Source organism: Ovis canadensis, chromosome X (genome assembly GCF_042477335.2).
Source record: "Ovis canadensis isolate MfBH-ARS-UI-01 breed Bighorn chromosome X, ARS-UI_OviCan_v2, whole genome shotgun sequence".
In the NCBI taxonomy this organism is placed as follows: domain Eukaryota; kingdom Metazoa; phylum Chordata; class Mammalia; order Artiodactyla; family Bovidae; genus Ovis; species Ovis canadensis.
Genome location: NC_091727.1, coordinates 56314249 through 56332575, shown reverse-complemented (window position 1 = coordinate 56332575; position 18327 = coordinate 56314249). Strand labels below are relative to the sequence as shown.

Sequence of the window (18327 nt, the reverse complement as noted above, 5' to 3'; positions counted from 1 at the left end):
TGAGTCTTCCCCAAACTCAAGTCACAAACCTAGCTGGACAAATGAAATCTAGATGACCAAGTAAATGTGAGTTCAGTCTGTTATTTATATATGAGACATTTTGTTTGTGTAGACACAACAATTGTGTATACATAAAAGGTATACCCTCATTGCTTTATACCTCTAATACATCTCTTAATAGTTATGTTTCAAGCACATGTTTAGCAAGCATATCATACAGGTAGATACATTTTAAGCTAAAATTAATTAGGGTTTACTGGGCTGGGAAGATCCCCTGGAGAAGGGAATGGCTACCCACTCTAGTATTCTTCCCTGGAGAACTCCATGGACAGAGAAGGCTGGCGGGCTACAGACCATGGGGTCACAAAGAGTCAGACAGGACTAAGTGACTAACACTTTCACTTTTTTTTCACTTTCAAATACAGTGTAGAACAATGCACATGACCTAATGATTAAGTGAGGGAGGTGACTGGGGTAGGAGGAAGCTTGAGACATAATTGCACATTCCCTAACATCTTACTGTTGTAGACTATAAGCACGTATTCAGAGGAAATAAATGGGGAAAATACATGAGTAACTATCTCTTGATTGGTTGGTTGCTGTATACTTTTTATTTACTTTTTGGAAGCTTTCATGATTTTCCACATTTTCTGAAATTAGTATATATTTCATTATTTTATTGCATTACATTTTTGTTTAAGAAGAGGTATGCTGAAAGAATCGACTGAGTAAATGCCTTGGTAAAGCAAGCTGGGAAAGCAAATAATCACTCCCTGTACATCTGTTTTGGTAACTGGGTTCCTCATTTACTAGTGTTGCTTCAAGGAAATCTCATCTATGTGATTTTGCCCACCATGGATTCCTCAGTGCTAAGCAAGTAGGGACACAAAAGAGGCACTCAATGTAATTAAAAAAATTTCTAAACCCTTTAAAAAACTGAAGCATAGTTAGTTTACAATGTGTTAGTTTCAGGTGTACAGCAAAGTGACTCAGTTGTGTATACACATACCTATTCTTTTTCAGATTATTTTCCATTATAGGTTATTACAAGATCTTGAATATAGTTCCCTGTGCTATACGGTAGGACCTTCAATTTAATTTTTAAATAAGTAAATGAAGTTTAAAATTTGGAAAACATTGAGTCTTATTCTCTGCTTATAAACCTGACTTGGAAATTGTATGTATTTGTAAGAGCCAAGCCCTTTATCACTCTACAAGAACAGACATTTAAGTGAGCACATGATTAGACAACCACTGTCAGAACACCATTATTGAACTGGCTAAGCTCCTTCTCAGCTAGGTAGGGGTGTGTATCTAATTTGAAAATTAGTAGTAAGAATGTCATTGCTTTAAGTTTATCATCAGCTCTTGAAGTTAGTATTAGAGAGGCATAATAATAAAGCTAATTCCCAAAGTATTTCTGTTTGGTTTGGAAAAGAAGTATATAATTTTTTCCTTAGAAGGTTTTCCTTATTAATTCTGTTTTCCATGGACAGGATTTACCTTTCCTGAGTGTACACCCTGACTGATGGATGGGAGAGGTTAACCAGAAATGGGCCGGGGGGCAGAGAGAAGCCAGCCTGGGATTAAACATTGACTATGCTTCAGCCTACTCGGTGGTTCAGTGGTAAAGAATCTGGCTGCCAATGCAGGAGGCATGGGTTCCATTTCTGGATCAGGAAGATCCCCTGGAGAAGGAAATGGTAACCCACTCCAGTATTCTTGGCTGGAGAATCCCATGGACAGAGGAGCCTGGTGGGCTACAGTCCATGGGGTGGCAGAGTTGGACATGACTTAGCAACTAAACAACAACAAACTCTTCAGCTTCATGTTCTAAATTTAAGGTTCACTGGTGTGTGTGCCATGCATGCTAACTTACTTCAGTCGTGTCCAACTCTTCGGAGCCCTTTGGGCCTTAGCTCACCAGGCTCCTCTGCCTTTGGGATTCTCCAGGCAAGAATACTGGAGCAGTTTGCAATGCTCTTCTCCAGGGATCTTGCTCTCCTCCAGGGGCTCTTCCTGACCCAGGGATCGAACCCACATCTCTTAGTTCTCCAGAACTGGCAGGCAGGTTCTCTACCAATAGTGCCACCTGGGAAGCCCTAGGTTCACTGGTTCTAGAATGATATAACCTTTTCTTTGTGTAATAATTTCTAGTCTTTAGAGTGGGGTGGGTAGAGAGGGTACTTTTTCTTAAAAGACTGGTCTTTTTTTTCTCATTTTTGCTCTTTCTTTAAAAAATTTCTTTAGGGGAATAAAGTTCAAGGCTGTTGGTGAGATTATGGCCAACTTGCCTTAGGTTAGGAGAGTTTCTCTTTTTTCCCTCTTAAATTTCTTTTTTTTTTTTCCAAACCCTTTGAGTGTGGAGAGGAATCATTATTAATTTTAGTGAAGTTGAGGGTATCTCTTATGATGGAACTTTTTTTCTTTAGAGGGAGCACCTCTCTTTAGGTTTGGAGGACTTCCTTATTTTTTTTTTTAAACAGGTGTTGTGGACAGGAGCTCTAAGGGCCACTGACTTTAATAAGATTGGGGAGCCCTTCTCAGGAGGATTTCTCTTTCTTTCTTTAAAATAAGTAATCTATTTGGAAGAAGTAAGATTGGGAACATTTGTCTTTGAAATAATTTCTTATTTTCCTTTTAATAAAAAAAATATTTGAATGCTGGAAGATAGATAAGGTACTGGGGTTCCAGTGAGACTGGGTGCATCTCCCTTTGAAGAAGCTTTAGAAAGAGCTTTTGTGTTTTATTTCTCCTTTTTATGGGGGGTGGGGTGGGTTGATTATCAGAAATAACATTCATTATTTTCAATAAGGCAATGGTTCACCTCCCCTATGAATTTCTTCCTTAAAAAAATTACTCCTTGATTTATTTTCTTCTTTCTCCTCTGCCATTCTTCCCTCCTTTCTACCCCTCCTTTTCCCCTCCCATCCTTTCTCTCCCTTTCCTCCTCCTCTTCTCCCACCTCCCTCATTCTTTTTCTTTCTTTCTTTGGAGAAAAAATGTTCAGGGAATTTGATGAGTTTGGGAGCTTCATCATTCCCTAAAAAGGAGATTTCTCTTTTAAAATGTTATCTTCTTTCTTCTTTCCCCTCTAATTCTAAATGCATTACTTGTTTTGAGAAAAGGGAACTTTGTGGAGACTGAGGACATCTTTCCATTAGAGGACATCTTTCCATTGGAGGACATCTTTCCATTGGAGGACATCTTTCCATTGGAGGACATCTTTCCATTGGAGGACATCTTTCCATTGGAGGACATCTTTCCATTGGAGGACATCTTTCCATTGGAGGACATCTTTCCATTAGAGGACTTTCTTGGTCTTGTTTCTGTTTCTCTCTTACCTTTCCAAGTTAAAAATTTCTTATATTAAAAATAAAGCTTTGGGGTTTGGATGAATTCAGGTCACCTCTCACTAGAAGGATTTCTTTTTATTTTTTCCTTCTTTTAAAAAAATTGTTTGCATTTGTTTTCATTGTGTTTTGACAGAAAAGTTCATGTGTCTGTGAGACTGGAGCGTCTTTTTAAGAGGATTTTGTATTCATTTATTTGATATTATCCCATCCACCAACACACATGTCTTTCCATCATTAATTTTCTTTTAAATCTTCAAAATCCTAAAGAAATTGTATTTTGAAATAATCATGTTCTTGGTGAGGAGGTGATAAATAAGGTGATCTCCCCTTATTTATTTATTTGTTTTTCCCTCTTTCATGGGAATTAAACATTCAGGGGATTTGGTAAGATCAGGAACCTTATCCTTTAATATTTCTTTCTTTATTAAGTTAAAATGTTTGCATGTATCTGGGTGGAGGGATTCATAACTTTCATTGATTTTGATGATTTTGAAAGTATATGCCCTTGAAAAGATTTCCCCTTTTGTTTTCCTCAAAAGAAAAAAAAAATGGAAGTCAATAAAATTTATTTTTCTTGGTGAGGTTGGAGGGCCTTAAGAGGATCCTCTCTTTTAAAATTTATTCATTTGTTTGCTTATTTGTGGGAAAGTAGTAGGTTTATTATCATATAGTTGGAGGAACAATCTCTTATCTTTTTAATTAAGATATAATTCACATACCATCAAATTCACGACTTTACAGCATACAAGTCAGTGCTTTTTAGTATATTCACAGGCTGTGCAAACATCGTGCTTGTGCTCATCATGTCCTACTCTTTGTGACCCTTTGGACTATAGCCCACAGACTTCTCTGTCCATGGGATTTTTCAGGCAAGAATACTGGAGTGGGTTTCCATTTCCTCCTCCAGGGGATCTTTCTGACCCAGGGATGGAACCTGCATCTTCTATGTCTGCTGCATTGTAGGTAGATTCTTTACCACTGAGCCACTGGGGAAGCCCCACCCAAACATCACTATTGCCTAATTTCAGAACATTTTTATCACCCTCCAAAGAAACCCTATACCTTTTAGCTATCACCCACACTTGCCCTCCCATCCCCTTCAGTTCCTGGCAACCACTAATCTACTTTCTGTCTCTAAGAATTTGCTTATTTTGGACATCTCATATAATTAGAAGAGATGACTGTAGGGAGCTTTGATGAGATTGGTGGACATCAACTTATTTTTGTCCCCGTAGGTTTTGTGAGAGACTGGGCATGGGCCATGAGGTGCAAATACAGTTTATAAATTTCAAGAAAATTTTAGGGTGAAAAATACTTTTTACCTTGAGATGATTTCTCATTCATTCTTTTCATTAAAATTTTTCTCTTGGGGATATGTTTCATGGGCTTTGTCGAGGGAGAGGAGCTCTTCCCTTTAGAATTTTTTTTTTCTTAAAATAATTTTCAGGGGAGTTTCATTATCTGGGGTCATTGTCCCTTTCTTTTTTAAAAAATTTGTAAATTCGTTTCTTCTATTTTGAGAATAAGGTTTATTTGCTTTGGTGAGGGTGGGGACATCTCCCTTTTGGAATGGCTGCTTTCTTTTTTAAATGCTTTAAGTTTTTTTCCCACTTAGAGGATTATAGTAGGCAGGCTTTGGAAAGATTGGGAACCATATCCCTAGCAGAATTTCTATTTATTTTCTTTCCAGAAAAAAAGGCGGGCTTCTTTGGGAGTAATAGATTCAGGGTCTTGTGCCTCTTCTCCTTCCTTCTCAGGCTCCTGTTCTATGATGGTCTCTGGGAGCATCACACAGGGAACAGCAATCACTACTTTGGAAAAAAAATCAAGGCTAATAGAATGTCAACTTAAAAGTTTTTCTTAAACAAATGAGCATCTTGTGTGTCACAGAAAGGCATATGTTGGATTTTTTAAAAATCTATAATAGATAAATTGACAGTTATACCCTATTAGGTGTCACTGGAGGAGGAAATGGCAACCACTCTAGTTTTCTTGCTTGGAGAATCTCATGGACAGAGGAGCCCAGTCATTACGGTCCGTGGGGGTCACAAAGAGACACCACTGAAGCGACTTAGCATGCATGCACTCATGAGGTATCACATTCTATTTTTGCTCTCTCCCACCCTGCTGCCTTCTTCAGGGGAATAAAAGAGTTAATAATAATGCAGAGGAAAGCATTCTGCAAACTGTAGAGTACCATAATAGCAGTGGGCATTATATAATCCTTGTTATAATGCCCCTGAATGCTTTCCTGGCCTCTGTGGATTTTCTCCCTTTCCCTGGAAGCACTGGGTAACTGATGGCTCAGCCGTCCCTGTGCCTTTTGGACTGCAGATCCGTAGAAGCCCCACTTGGAGATTTTAATAAACACATAAGAACTGTATTCTCAGAAAAGAAAGACCACTGGCCAAATATCTCATTATCTTTTTTAGAACATCCTGCAGCAAATGCTCAGGCGCTCTCAGAATATACCAAATATATCAGATGGTGTCATCAAAACCTGGCAAGGAGGGGGGAAAGAGCCTAAGAGGAAAGAAAGTAATTTCATCCTGACCTTCAACAGGTTAAACATTCGAATTTACAGTCCTGAAGCTGTTTACAGTCACTGCAGATATTCTGTTCACTTAGGGAAAAAAAATGTATTACCCCTGAAATCAACAACATCATTAGTCTGCTGCTGCTGAGACTGCAGGGAATAAGGACACTTTCCAAATCAGTTTTTTAATTGTTAGTAATTTGCTTCTTAATTATGATTCTAACATTCATTCTGAAAATGGAAAGATTGACTGCATTTCCCCAAGGGCTATATATTCCAGGCTATTTAAATAAGCATTTACTTATCCCTCTGAAACAAGTGAGAATGCATTTTTTATTCATTCACAGAAGCAGTCTCTATGCCATTGCTGAAAATGGAATTGATAGGTTTCAAGCTTCAGCAAGTGTTTATTGAGCAAAAATAGCAAGGGCTGAATTGTATTGGGCACTGGAAAGGAGAGATGGTATCTACCTTTGAGAAGCTCGGTCATAGGTAAGATAATAAAGCATTCCAGTAAGAATTACCAGGTGTCATATAAGCAAATGCCTGCTGCTTTGTAAGAAAATGTGTGCAAAAATACCAGGAAACTGTTCTGTTATGGTTTGGGATATAATGGTAACTGCTGTGTAGTTATTAGGAGTGAGGGATACAGAGGCCCCTCTCCACCCTAGAAATAAAAGCCACAAAAGTGTATTCCATCAGTCACCTGTGTGGTGTGATTATAATTTCATAGCTGATCAAACCCAATGAATAAAAAAACATATGGTCTTTTTTCAACCACAGTTGAAGGAAAGGAAGCAAATATGGTTCACATGTAGGACCCCCCCCGCCCCGTCCAAGAGAGTTATAGCATTGTTGAAGAACCAATTCACACATCTTTACTTACACTTGCTGCCACCAGGTGGGAGACCATGGCTCATTTCCTGGAAATTAAACCATTTCAGAAAGGAAGGAAATAGATTTGGTTCACAGACTGTTATTCTGGTAGTTATTTGGAAAGAAAATACGAGCCCTCTTTTCTCTGTCTTTACCCTTATGCTTGTCATAGATTTGCAACCAGCAGGTTCTGAAACCCCCAAAGAGAGCAGACCACACACTGGAAGACCTTTTTTTAGTGCAGTACTGGTCAGCAAAGTTATCTGGGAGAAATTTGCAGTCACATTCAAAGCCTCGGTTTCACTCATTTTGTCCTTTGATTTATCAGGCTAGTTTCATGCTACTGGTACTGACTGTGCTTACCATGTAGGATTTCATTGTATGATGAGAGCTATATATTGTTTTGATCTCTAAGATTCCGTGTGTGTGTGTATACATGTGTGTGTGTATATGTATGTCATTCCCCAAGCTTGCCTCAAGAAGGCAGTGTCTGAGAACAATGCAACAAAACCCTAGGTAAGATGGCAGCCTGTTTGCTTTGAATGTTAAGATCCAAGTCAGCTGGTTATGGGTGCTATTTGCCTAAGGAGAATGCAGCCCAGAATGGTCCTATCACTGAAGATCAGGTGTTTTCATTTGCACTAGGGAATAATTGCATAGCAACACCTAGACGGTTAGAGAAGTGTTTGCTCCTGGCAGTTTTAGCATTACCCAGATTTTTGCATCCTTCAAAACTCTCTAGGGTTTGTGTACATGGCCCTTTTCACAGATGGGAAGAAACTCACTCTACAAGATAAGTGACTGAACAAAAGACCAGCTCTACTTGGCAAAATCAAACTGGAGGGAAGTGGTCATTGTCACCTGCTGAGACGGCCAAGTACCTGTGGGCCAGCTGGCTAGCATGCCTGAATGGACACTGTGTGGAGGAAGCTAACCTGGTTCCCCTACCCTGATGCTCCTTGTCTGTCTGGCAATAGAAATTTTCTTGTCAAGCTGGTGAGAGATGCTTTCCCTCTGTCACAGGGCTCATCCCTGGAGCTCCCGGCCTGCAGTCAGTCTTTCAGAGGCCAAAGAGGCCATGCATTCACTGACCATCCTGGTAATTAAGCCTTCAGGTGTCCGTTTCTCAGTCCTGCTGTTGGAATCTCAAGAAGGCCACAAGTCAGGTCAGCCTTATTGTTCTCCTTCTTATCAGCTTTATGCAAACTCTTCCAAAAAGACAAGAGCAAGCACCTGGTTAGGGTTACCTCCCAGGCCCAGCTGCCCTAGAGATCACTGCAGGGAAGGGCTGCAGGAGGAAATGGTGGGGCATGGAGATCCACCCTCTGTGAAAGCGGGATTGTTGGATTTTTTTTTTAATCTTAATCTCCTGCAGTTTTATTTCTTTCTTTTGAAACCTGTGCATTTTTTCCCCTGTGAAACTTTTCCCTTCATTGTTTCTCTTTTTCGAAAATTCAAGCCTCCCTATTCATAACTCAGGAAGCAACCAGCGCTTCCATTTCCATTTCGAGATGACAACCTCTGTCCCCCAGTCCCCTACATTCTACAAGTGTGTGGTCCAGAGTGACAGGATTCTGAGCCTTGTCCCTATGCCCTGCTAAGCAGCAGGTTGGTGTGGTGTGTTGTTTCTGTGTTTTGTATTGTTTTTCTTTGGGGCGAAGCTCAGTGAAGGTGTATGTATACATTATTACGATTTTCACAATCTTGTGGAACGAAGTTTAGGAAAACGAAGAGTAGGGAGATCACAAAGAAAGCATGAGAGACAGACTCCTGAAGATCAGACACCATTTTTGGGGTTTCAAGGTCCAAGGAAGACCGAAAACCTTTTTCCCCCTCCCCCCTTAGCGGGAGGATCCCCGTGAAGTGCAACATTTACAAAGGCGTCTCTGAAGACTGGAAGAGAGGACGGTTCCCATTCACGCGCTCTCAAATATCAACTCCTATTTTCCTGTCTTTAAACCAGGACTCCTGTACCATTCCAACTGGCACCAGTGCGGGATGCCAGTCGCCCGCTTGTGACGCGGTCCATCACTGTAACACTGTGTTTGCACCTACCTGACGGGAAATCCTGCAAACAGATGGAATGGTGGCTTCGACGCACGCATGCTCTCCCAGTCCTCTCGGGCGAACCCTGCCCTTCCCCTGCAGTGCGCGTGGGCGCCGCCCAACCCCTAATCCCCACCCGAATGGAGTACCAGCGCCCAGCGGGCAACAGAGACTCCGGGCCCTTCCCTGGAGCGCTGCCAGTTGCGCCCAAGCTGAGGACTCCCTCCCCAGTGGCAGGGAGGGGGTCAATCAAACGACTGCGGCTCCACAGCTTGGGCCTCTGCGGCAGTGACCGCGGCTAATAGGTGTATTCCACTGCCCCCACTCAATCCCATCCCTGGGTACCGTGGACCGGCCGCTAACACCTCTCTAGGTCTCTTTCGCTCCCTGAGTCGTCTTCCTCTTCTTTTTCAAGATATAGGCGCTCACCGCACTGTCACTTCTTATAGGGAACACTGCTCTGACTCCCAACCGGTGCTATCATCCCCGTTTCTAGCCCACCCCCCCCAACAGCCCACTCTCACTTCCACATGTTGCTTCCCGCCTCCCAACCTCTTCCCTCTCCCCTGGGCTCCCACATCCCCGCATCTTTCCGAGCATCTTTGCTAGTCCGTGGCAACCAAATGGGATGCTAAGGGTGTCCAGAGTCCCGAAAGCAGGGTAGCCATACGGCCTCGCCTGGTTGCGAGCCCTCCCGCCCCGGGGGGTCTTTTTCTTACCTTTATACTGGACAGTGGCACTGGCACTGGTGTTCGCGGCGCTGGCGAGGTCCTTAGACCCTTCTCTGGAGCGACCACCGGACACTGCAATAAATGTGGTGCTGGGCTCTGCTCCAGACGGGACACTTGAGCCGGCTCAGGGCAGGACTCTGTGGCTGGTTCTCTGGCTGGTACTGGGGCCGGCTCGGGGGCCGGTTCTACGGCTGGTACTGGGATCAGCTCAGGGGCTGGATCTGGGGCTGGTTCTCTATCTGGTCCTAGGACCGATTCTGTGTCGAGTTCTGAGGCTGGTTCTGGGGTCGCCTCCGGACCAGGTTCTGGAGCAAGCTCGGGACAGAACTGCGGTGCCGGTTCCGGCGAAGGCGCGCAGAGCAGCCGAGGAGCCCGCGCCGGCGGCGACGGCAGGAGCGGCGGCTGCGGCGGTGGCCACGGCGGCGGCGGCTCTGGAGATTCCGCGGGTTGCTCTCCATCCTGAGGCGGGGCAGTGCCCTGGGCCGCGGCAGCTGCGCGGTCCATGGCCGAACACCGCCTCAGGTCCGGGCAGCGGGCACCCTTGAATTCGGAGGGCTAAAGTATCATCGGGCGCCCCGCCCACCCCAGTTCAGCAACCCCTTTCAAGGTGCCAAACTTTCCCCCGCCCCGCTTCATGGCTGGCTCTGCTCTGAGGTCTAACAGGGGGATGCTCGGCGTCTCCCAGTGCTGGAACACGCCCCTCGGTGAGCGCACACCTCTTCGTAAGCAGCCACGGGCCGGATGGGCGGGAAGCAGAGGGGCTTGAGAACGCGGACTGGACAGAGCGCTTGATGACCTCCTAGCGACGCGCGGGAGGGGAGGGGGAAGACAAAAAGGGGAGGGGGAGTGGGGAGGCGTTGAGAGGTGGGTGTTGGAGCCCCGCTGTGTTTAACCCTTTAGTGACACAAATGCGAAAAAATAAATAAATAAAAAGCTAGAAGCGAACTTGAGGGTCTTTGCAATCCCCCTTACCACCCAGCTGTGAGCTGCTGCTCAGGTCGGCTTCCATCCTGTGTCTGCTCTCTCACCTCAGCAGCAGGTGAACCTAGCCTCGGACCAACCTCTATGCCCCCCCCATCTCCAAGCCTCTGTGGGCAAGTAATCCTTTTTTTCTAACGAGGGAAAAGAAATTAGCTGGCACGGGGTTGGGGGTGTATGTATCTCTCTCTGTGTCTCTGTGTATGTGTTCAGTCTTTGGGGTTGAAGTAAAATGGGTGTGTGTGTATGTGTGTGTGTGTCTGTGTGTGGTCAATCTTTTGCATTGAAGTAAAATTTGTCCCCCGTCTCAGTTTTTGCATTTCTGACCTTTGCCAGATCTGAGAGGTTTGCCTTAGGGTACAGGGTTTGAGGGTGCTTCGGCAAACGTGTGTTATGAAGCTGGGCGAGAGCCCTGGCTTTCCGCAGCCCGCGGATGTAGCCCAGGAACCAGGCAAGAGTACCCGGGTAGCGGCGGCTCGGTTGTGCTCTCCTGAGCTGAGGCTGCCCCGGTATCCGCAGCGATCCGGCCGGGCGTCTGTCTGGCTCGCCTTTACGGTAGGAGACTGCCTTTTGCTTTTAGCTGGACTTGTCAGGTTTCAGGAGGACTTTTTACTGAACTTGTTAATGTGTGTGTGTGTGCATCTTGGGCTGAGGAAATTCACTGCAACACTCACACCTTTTTCACCTCCTGATACCTCGGAAGCATACTCTTGCAAAAAGAGCGGCCGGTGCCTGCCGCATCACCCTTCCCACCACATCTGGAGACTTTAGAAGCTCTCTCGACTGTTAGTCATGTACATGTTCACATACATACAAACTATCACCTCAGTCAGAGCTAGACTTTAGATGCTAATATACTGCAAAATTGCAATTAAAAATTGAGAAGACCACTCGTTAAGTCACTGCTCTGTGGGAGTGGGGGAAGAGCACCTATAAACCTAATTTGAAATATGACAAGTGAATTTATCTCTGACACACATAATGCTGCTGTTGTGGATGGCAGCCCTTCTTTTGCAGCCCCTCCTTTCCCTGTTTCCTCCCAGACCATATCCTCCACTAATACCTCTTCTTTTGCCAACTGACAGTGACCCACCCAGAATTTTCTAGAATCTGCAACATTTTTTCTGTTTCCCACACCACATCCCAGCACTAAATATTAATAATATTTGCTTTATTATTATTATTAACACCTCAGAAGACAGTCTCTCCTATCCTCCTCCAAAGACCAGAATCTCTGATGAGAGCTACATATCCCAGATCCTCACTGCAGCATCCCAGCCTCAGCCCACTCTTCTGGAGAAGGGTTACACTGCTCGACAGCTACTAAGCTAGTACAGGGACCATCCCTAACCTCTGGGGCTGGAGAAGTCCAGGGGAGGTGAACCTTGTCTATCAAGTTCTTCACTGATGGCAGAACTTCTTCCAGTAAACCCACACAGATGGTTCATCCTCTTCATCTTCCTTGGGGTTTTCTTCCTCTCTTCTATCCCTTACTCAAGCAGCCAAGCTGCTTTTACCCCTAAGGGTTCAGGACTGAACATACAGATGCCAGACCTGACCAGCCAGTAAGCCTATGCTTGGAGCTCACTTCTCGGGCTTTTAGGCTTTGGTGAAATCTCTAACCTTAGAAAGGGCCATTATCTCACACTTAAATCTTATTTTCACTAGGCCTTGGCATATTAGAAGAGCTGAAGGCAGAGGAGTCATTGAGTAGAACGACATTTTGGGTTAGAGAGTGATGGCATAGACTGGGTGTCATCAAGCAGGGCACCACCAGGGGAAAACTTGGAGCTATTGCTTTGTATATGTTAATTGATACTCTTGTCTATTCTTCTATATTTAATCACAAGGACTCCGAAATGTATGATGTAAACTCTCGCTGCAAGGTTAGTTTGAGGGTGAATGTTAAAATAGTTGTCTGTGGGTGACTTTTGCTCCATTAGGGTGTGTTACTGGAGATATATTGGCTAGATTGTATTATGATTAATTTAATAGAAAGTTCTCAGCACATCAGAAGCTGCCTTATTGCCTTATGTTACAGCAGTGTTTTGTTTTGCTTTTTTTTCTCTCATCAGCTCAGTGTTGAATGCAGTGCTTTTCATGGGACCACAGTTTTCCAGGGGGTGGGGCGGGGGAGAGAAGGGGAGGATGGTTAGAATAGATTGATTGGTGCCTGAGTTAGGGAGACACTTTTGCTGTATCTTATCTATACCTTCCTCTCCCCCATAGTCTACTGGTCTCTTAGAGAGAAACTTTTACTTGGATGCTTGTGTATTTTCTTTAAAATGTAACCCAGGGCTGAGGCCATAGTAAGGATTCAGGAAATGTCTGCTAAACGGATGTGCAGCTTACCGGTTAGGATGTCTTTCTTTTCTGAATTGCTTCTAAAAAGTATTTGATATTCCAGATGATTGATGATCTCCTAAGAGGCTCTTTTCTAATTCAACAATACTGACAGAAGGGCCAAGAGCTACATAAGAGTAAGAATGATGACCATCTCCACAGAGGCTTGAGTGGACATGATTCTGTGTGTCCCAGGGCAGACATGGTCTCTCAGCTGGGACTTTTTGGCATGTTATATATGTTACCCAATTGGGCAGGATGAAGGATTGATCAGTATGGTGGGCTCATACCTTTGGGAATGCAATATGCTACCTCACCCCCACCCCTAGCATTTATCCCATTTCCACACAAAATAAAGTCAATCCAAGTCAGAACAGAGATCCTTGATTTCAGGCTTGTTAGAATTTCTGGAGAGGCAAAGTAGAGAAAACCCAAGAAATGTGGCCAAATTAAAGCTCTTATTACTCCTTTTTTTTTTCATTTTCTTTTCACTATTGAATGAGAGTGTGACACTGCTGAGCTAAGTGGAAGCCCCCTTTTTCCTTGACCCATAGCTTCAATTTTCCTAAACCTTCCCTTTTAGAGCAATTTAGGGATGAAATGGGTGCCTTTCCTGAGTCTTAGCTGCCAATCTCCCCCACTTCTGCCACCTTGGCAATGTGCAAAGCCAAAATAACAACCTTTATAAAACTCTACTAAATAAAATAAAGAGATGGGATGAAGAATAGCATTTACTGAGGAGGGTAGAGGATTCAGACAATTAATTTCAAGGGGATTAACATGTAAACCCATTATCTTTCACTTGCTCTAGTCACATAGGATTTAATTGATCCAAGATTGAGGGTTTAAGAGTTAATACCTTGTATTCATATAATGCCTTTGCTTTCTAAAGTACATTCACATATATTATCTCACTTTAGCCTCACAGTAAATGTGTGAGGCAAAGCAAGTCTGGACTTCCATTCCACATCCCTCTAACCTTTTACAGATGAGAAAACACAAGTCCATTGAGATTAAGTGATATGTCTTATGTCACAGAGATAATTAGTGGTGGAACAGACATTTAGAACTTGTGTCACTCAGCTCCCAGAGTGTAGGGCTGAGTTGGGGTTTTCGAGACAGGGGCTGCATGAATCCTCTCCATCACAAAGCGGGAAGTCTGCTTTAATGCCCTTCTATTTCTTGAGCCTGTAAGAGGAGCAGTGATTGTTACATTTTTACCCTTAGGTTTCTCAACTCTCACTGTTTCTCTCGATGGTAGTTAATGATCTGTAGCCAACCTCACTATAGGAGGCCCCTGCTTAGAGGAACCTTTTTGAATATGTATGTAATATAGTAATTCACCCAGTGTGTACTTGTTTTATTGGTTCTGTTTTCATACTTTCTTGAAGTGAAGCATTCCACAGTTAAGATTTAACTGACATTTACTGCCAGCCTGAGGTATATATAGCCTTTTTAGCTGCGATGGGGAAGGAGAAGATGGAGCAGAAATATTAGACAATATCCTTTCCCTCAAGAATTTTTAGAACTTGGTGATTGAGATAGGACAAATACAGGTGAAAAAAAAATCCAAACACAGATGTCAGTTTATGATTATGACTTCACACTTGGTGCACATGGGGTGTAGCAGTGGAACAAAGTGTGACAGTGTGGAAAGGAAATTGCAAACGGAGTCAGGAACTCTGGCTTCAGATTAAGTTGCTACCACTAAACTTACAGCATGACCTTATACAAATCATTTACTATCTTTGGGCCTAAGGTTTTCTCATCTGAAAAAAGGGGCTGAGGGGATAAAGTTGAACTTGATCAGCTAGCTTTAAAGTCTGTCCTAGCACAAAATATCACTGATCCTATAAATGAATCAGAGAAAGCTTCTTGGAAGAGAGCATACTTAAAGTGGGTCTTGAATGACACAGTTAATATGAATCAATAAGAAGGAAGCTGAAGGGAGAGGAGCAGGGATTGAAAACTGGTGGTAATACTGAGGTAGGGGGACCCTAACAAGGACTGAGGAAAGATGAATGTAGAGCAGAGTAAGTATAAGTGGTAGGAAGAAGGCAGGTTGTAAAAGACACTGAATGCCAGACTGAAGGATTTGAAGATTTTATTTTAAAGGTAATTGGGAGTCAATGAATATTGTTTGAGTAGGGGTGACATGGCAAAATGGTAAAACTAACTAGTGAGAAAAATTATCCTTGACAGTGTATTTAGTTTTGGAAGCATGTACAAAATCTACTTTGCTCCCTTTGAGTTGGTATCCAGTTAATTTCAGGTCATTTGTGAAATTATGATTCTTTATTTTTGTTGCAGCCTCTAGTTTTGTGTATTTACTGCCAAGGCTGCTGGCCCAACCTGCTTAACAACTTATTTGGATTCAGTCCATAATGGGTCATTTGACTTCAGTGGGCTCAACATCATAATGGAGTTACTAATTTGAAATTCTAACCGATAATGAATGACCAACAGACTAGAGGAGATGAGGGAAAGTCTTAAGGAGGCAGGAGTGGAATGGTTGTGGACCTTGAAAGCAGTTTAAGAGATTGAGGACAATCTGAAGGAGGATAAGAAAAGTGGATCTTTGTAGTATCTTTGGCTTACTATGGCTTTAATATGGGGAAAAGCTGATGAGAAACAGCCATCCAGTCAAGAACTGCCAAGGATCTAAACTGCTGCTACTGCTAAGTTGCTTCAGTCGTGTCTGACTCTGTGCGAGCCCATAGATGGCAGCCCACCAGGCTCTGCCATCCCTGGGATTCTCCAGGCAAGAACACTGGAGTGGGTTGCCATTTCCTTCTCCAATGCATGAAAGTGAAAAGTGAAAGTGAAGTCACTGAGTCGTGTCCAACTCTCAGCGACCCCATGGACTGCAGCCTACCAGGCTCCTCCGTCCATGGGATTTTCCAGGCAAGAGTACTGGAGTGGGGTGCCATTGCCGGAGTAATAAGAGAAAACAGACTGCTCTAATGCCATAGAGAAAGCAGTGAGTAATAAAGAGAAAACAGATTGCTCTAATGCCATAGAGAAAGCAGTGGTGTGACAGATCACAGGTGTGTGGGAGGGTAGGATGCGGGTGAGGGAAAGCAAAGAGCTGATAGCACTCCTGAGGTGATGGTGTTTAGAATGGCTAGAAAAGACTCTGTCTTAAAACCCTCATGGTATGACATCAATAATGGAGGCAAGCAGACAACTGCATTAGTCATTCTCTGTATTTGAGTGTGCATGTGTGTGTCTTTATCCAAAAATGAAAAAAAAAAAGAGATTCTTTTAGTAAGGATTATCCCTGCACATAATTACTTTATTATCCCACCACTCTCCACAAGCACTTCTTTCTGGCACCAACCTGGTGGGGAGGAATGATGGAAGAGTGAGAAACAGGTAGGAAAAGGAGATTAAGAAAAAGAGAGGCTGGGGAGATCCCTCACAGTCCAGTGGTTAGGACACAAGGCTTTCACTGCCATGGCTCCAGGTTCAATCCTTGTTCATGAAACTAAAAAACGTGTTAGTTGTTCAGTCGTGTGTGACTCTTCTCGACCCCATGGACTGTAGCCCACCAGGCTTCTCAGTCCATGGAATTCTCCAGGCAAGGGAACTAAGATCTCACGAAAAAAAAAAAAAATATTGATAGGCAAAACTGCTGTGATGAAAAGAGTTGAGTAAGGGAGATTTCCTTTCCTCCAAAGAATTACCAACTGTGTTCTTAGGGGCCTCATTTTCTCTTCCCTGTAGTTCTCTTCCATTACTGAAAGTTAGCTGGAAATGCACCATTCATCAGCTCTGTGGGAAGAGGGAATTTCAGGAAGTCTTTACACAATTGAAGTGACTTGCAAAGACAAGGTGTCACATAACTCAGGTATCTTAGATGGAGATTAAAGTATTAAAAAGTCATTTCCGGGACCTCCCCATCATCATTCACATTTTAGTTCTAAGTCCCTATCCTGCAGTTGTAACCTTTGGGGTCACTGCCATTTCAGGTAGTGGTTATTCCCTTTAACCACAGTCCACATGCCAGAATGAGGCTGAGTTCCTCTCTTTTTCCTCTCTCAACTTCACAGGTCTCTGAAATAAGAAGACCCTTTCGCAACTGTGCCTCAGAGCCTTAACTTGGCTGTAGGGGCAAAATTGCAGTCCTCCTTTTCCATTGTTTCTACCCAAGGGTTTTGGGGGCTGCTTCATTCATTCATTAATTACTTATAGAACGAATGAATGAAGCAGCCCCCAAAACAGGGAGCCTGGCAGGCTACAGTCCATGGAGTTGCAAAGAGTTAGACACGACTGAGCACAGATGCACATTGTAAGATATAAGAATGGCTTTAGGTTTCTTAAAAGTTAGGAGCTAGAACACCAGGAAACAATGTCTTCAAAATTATTTAGGGATATCATGGGGTGAGAGCAGTGCCACAAATCTACAGTGCAAACAGGCCATACTGGAGAATTCAAAAGAATGTCTTCAGAAGTTGAAACTGATAGAAGAGTCAATGTTCTCAATGCTTTCAATCTGCACATATTTGGAGAATATTTAGTTAATTGGGGAACAGGTTACAGATGAAGTAATGTTGAGTATATAGAAAATTAAGAAATTGAATAAACAAGACAATTATCAATGTGTTAGGTAGGCATTGGCTTGAATGCTGAGAATTCAAAAGTAAATTAGACAGACACCATCTCTGCTTAAATAACATTTATTGGGTAGGGGCTTTATGCATTAAGCAAATGCATAAATAAAATTAATGCTTTAGAGATGATAAATGTAATGAGGAAAACAGAACAGGATAATGTGATAGAAAGTGACTAGAGGGCTTCTTTGGTCAATATTTTTACTCATTTGCCTAATCCTATTACATATGCAAGATAGTTTGGAATTACTTCACAAATACACTGTCAACAAACCCACTAAGTAAAGTTCAAGATTTTTTTCCTCCAACTTTTGATTTGGCAGGTTTTCAATTCTACAGAAAAGTTGCATGAATAAAATAGTGGATGCATGTATTCTTCATTAATATTCACCAGCTGTTAACATTTTGCCACAATTACTTGATATCTATAATCTATCAACTTTCTGTCTCCCTCTCTGCTTTAAATCATTTGGAAATTAATTGCAGACATCATGAACTCCACCCATAAGCATTTTAGCATATATCTTATAAGAACGAAAGCATTCTTGCATATATACTTACCATATTTAATATATATGTTATATATAATATATATGTAATATATACCATATTTAATTTATATATGTACTTACCATATTTAATATATACATGGTAATACATAATTACCATATTTAGGAATTTTAACAATAACACTATTATATATTATTTAAACAATATATATTAAAATTTCTCCAATTGTTCCAATAATGCTCAGTATAGCTTTATAAAAGAGTCAAATCATAAATTGCATGTAACTGTTCTTGTCTCTTTAGTCTCCTTTAATGTAGACTAGTCCCAGCTTTAATTTT

At 42.6% G+C, this 18327-nt stretch overlaps 1 protein-coding gene across 1 annotated transcript in view; it reads right to left on the bottom strand.

Moving 5' to 3' along the window:
- DGKK (diacylglycerol kinase kappa) overlaps positions 1-10049 on the bottom strand; it is a 175794-nt gene extending 165745 nt beyond the window's left edge. The window contains exon 1 of the mRNA XM_070291185.1: positions 9534-10049. Coding sequence (XP_070147286.1) covers positions 9534-10049 — 516 coding nt within the window. The remainder of the gene's footprint in view (positions 1-9533) is intronic.
- Between the last annotated feature and the right edge of the window lie 8278 nt (positions 10050-18327).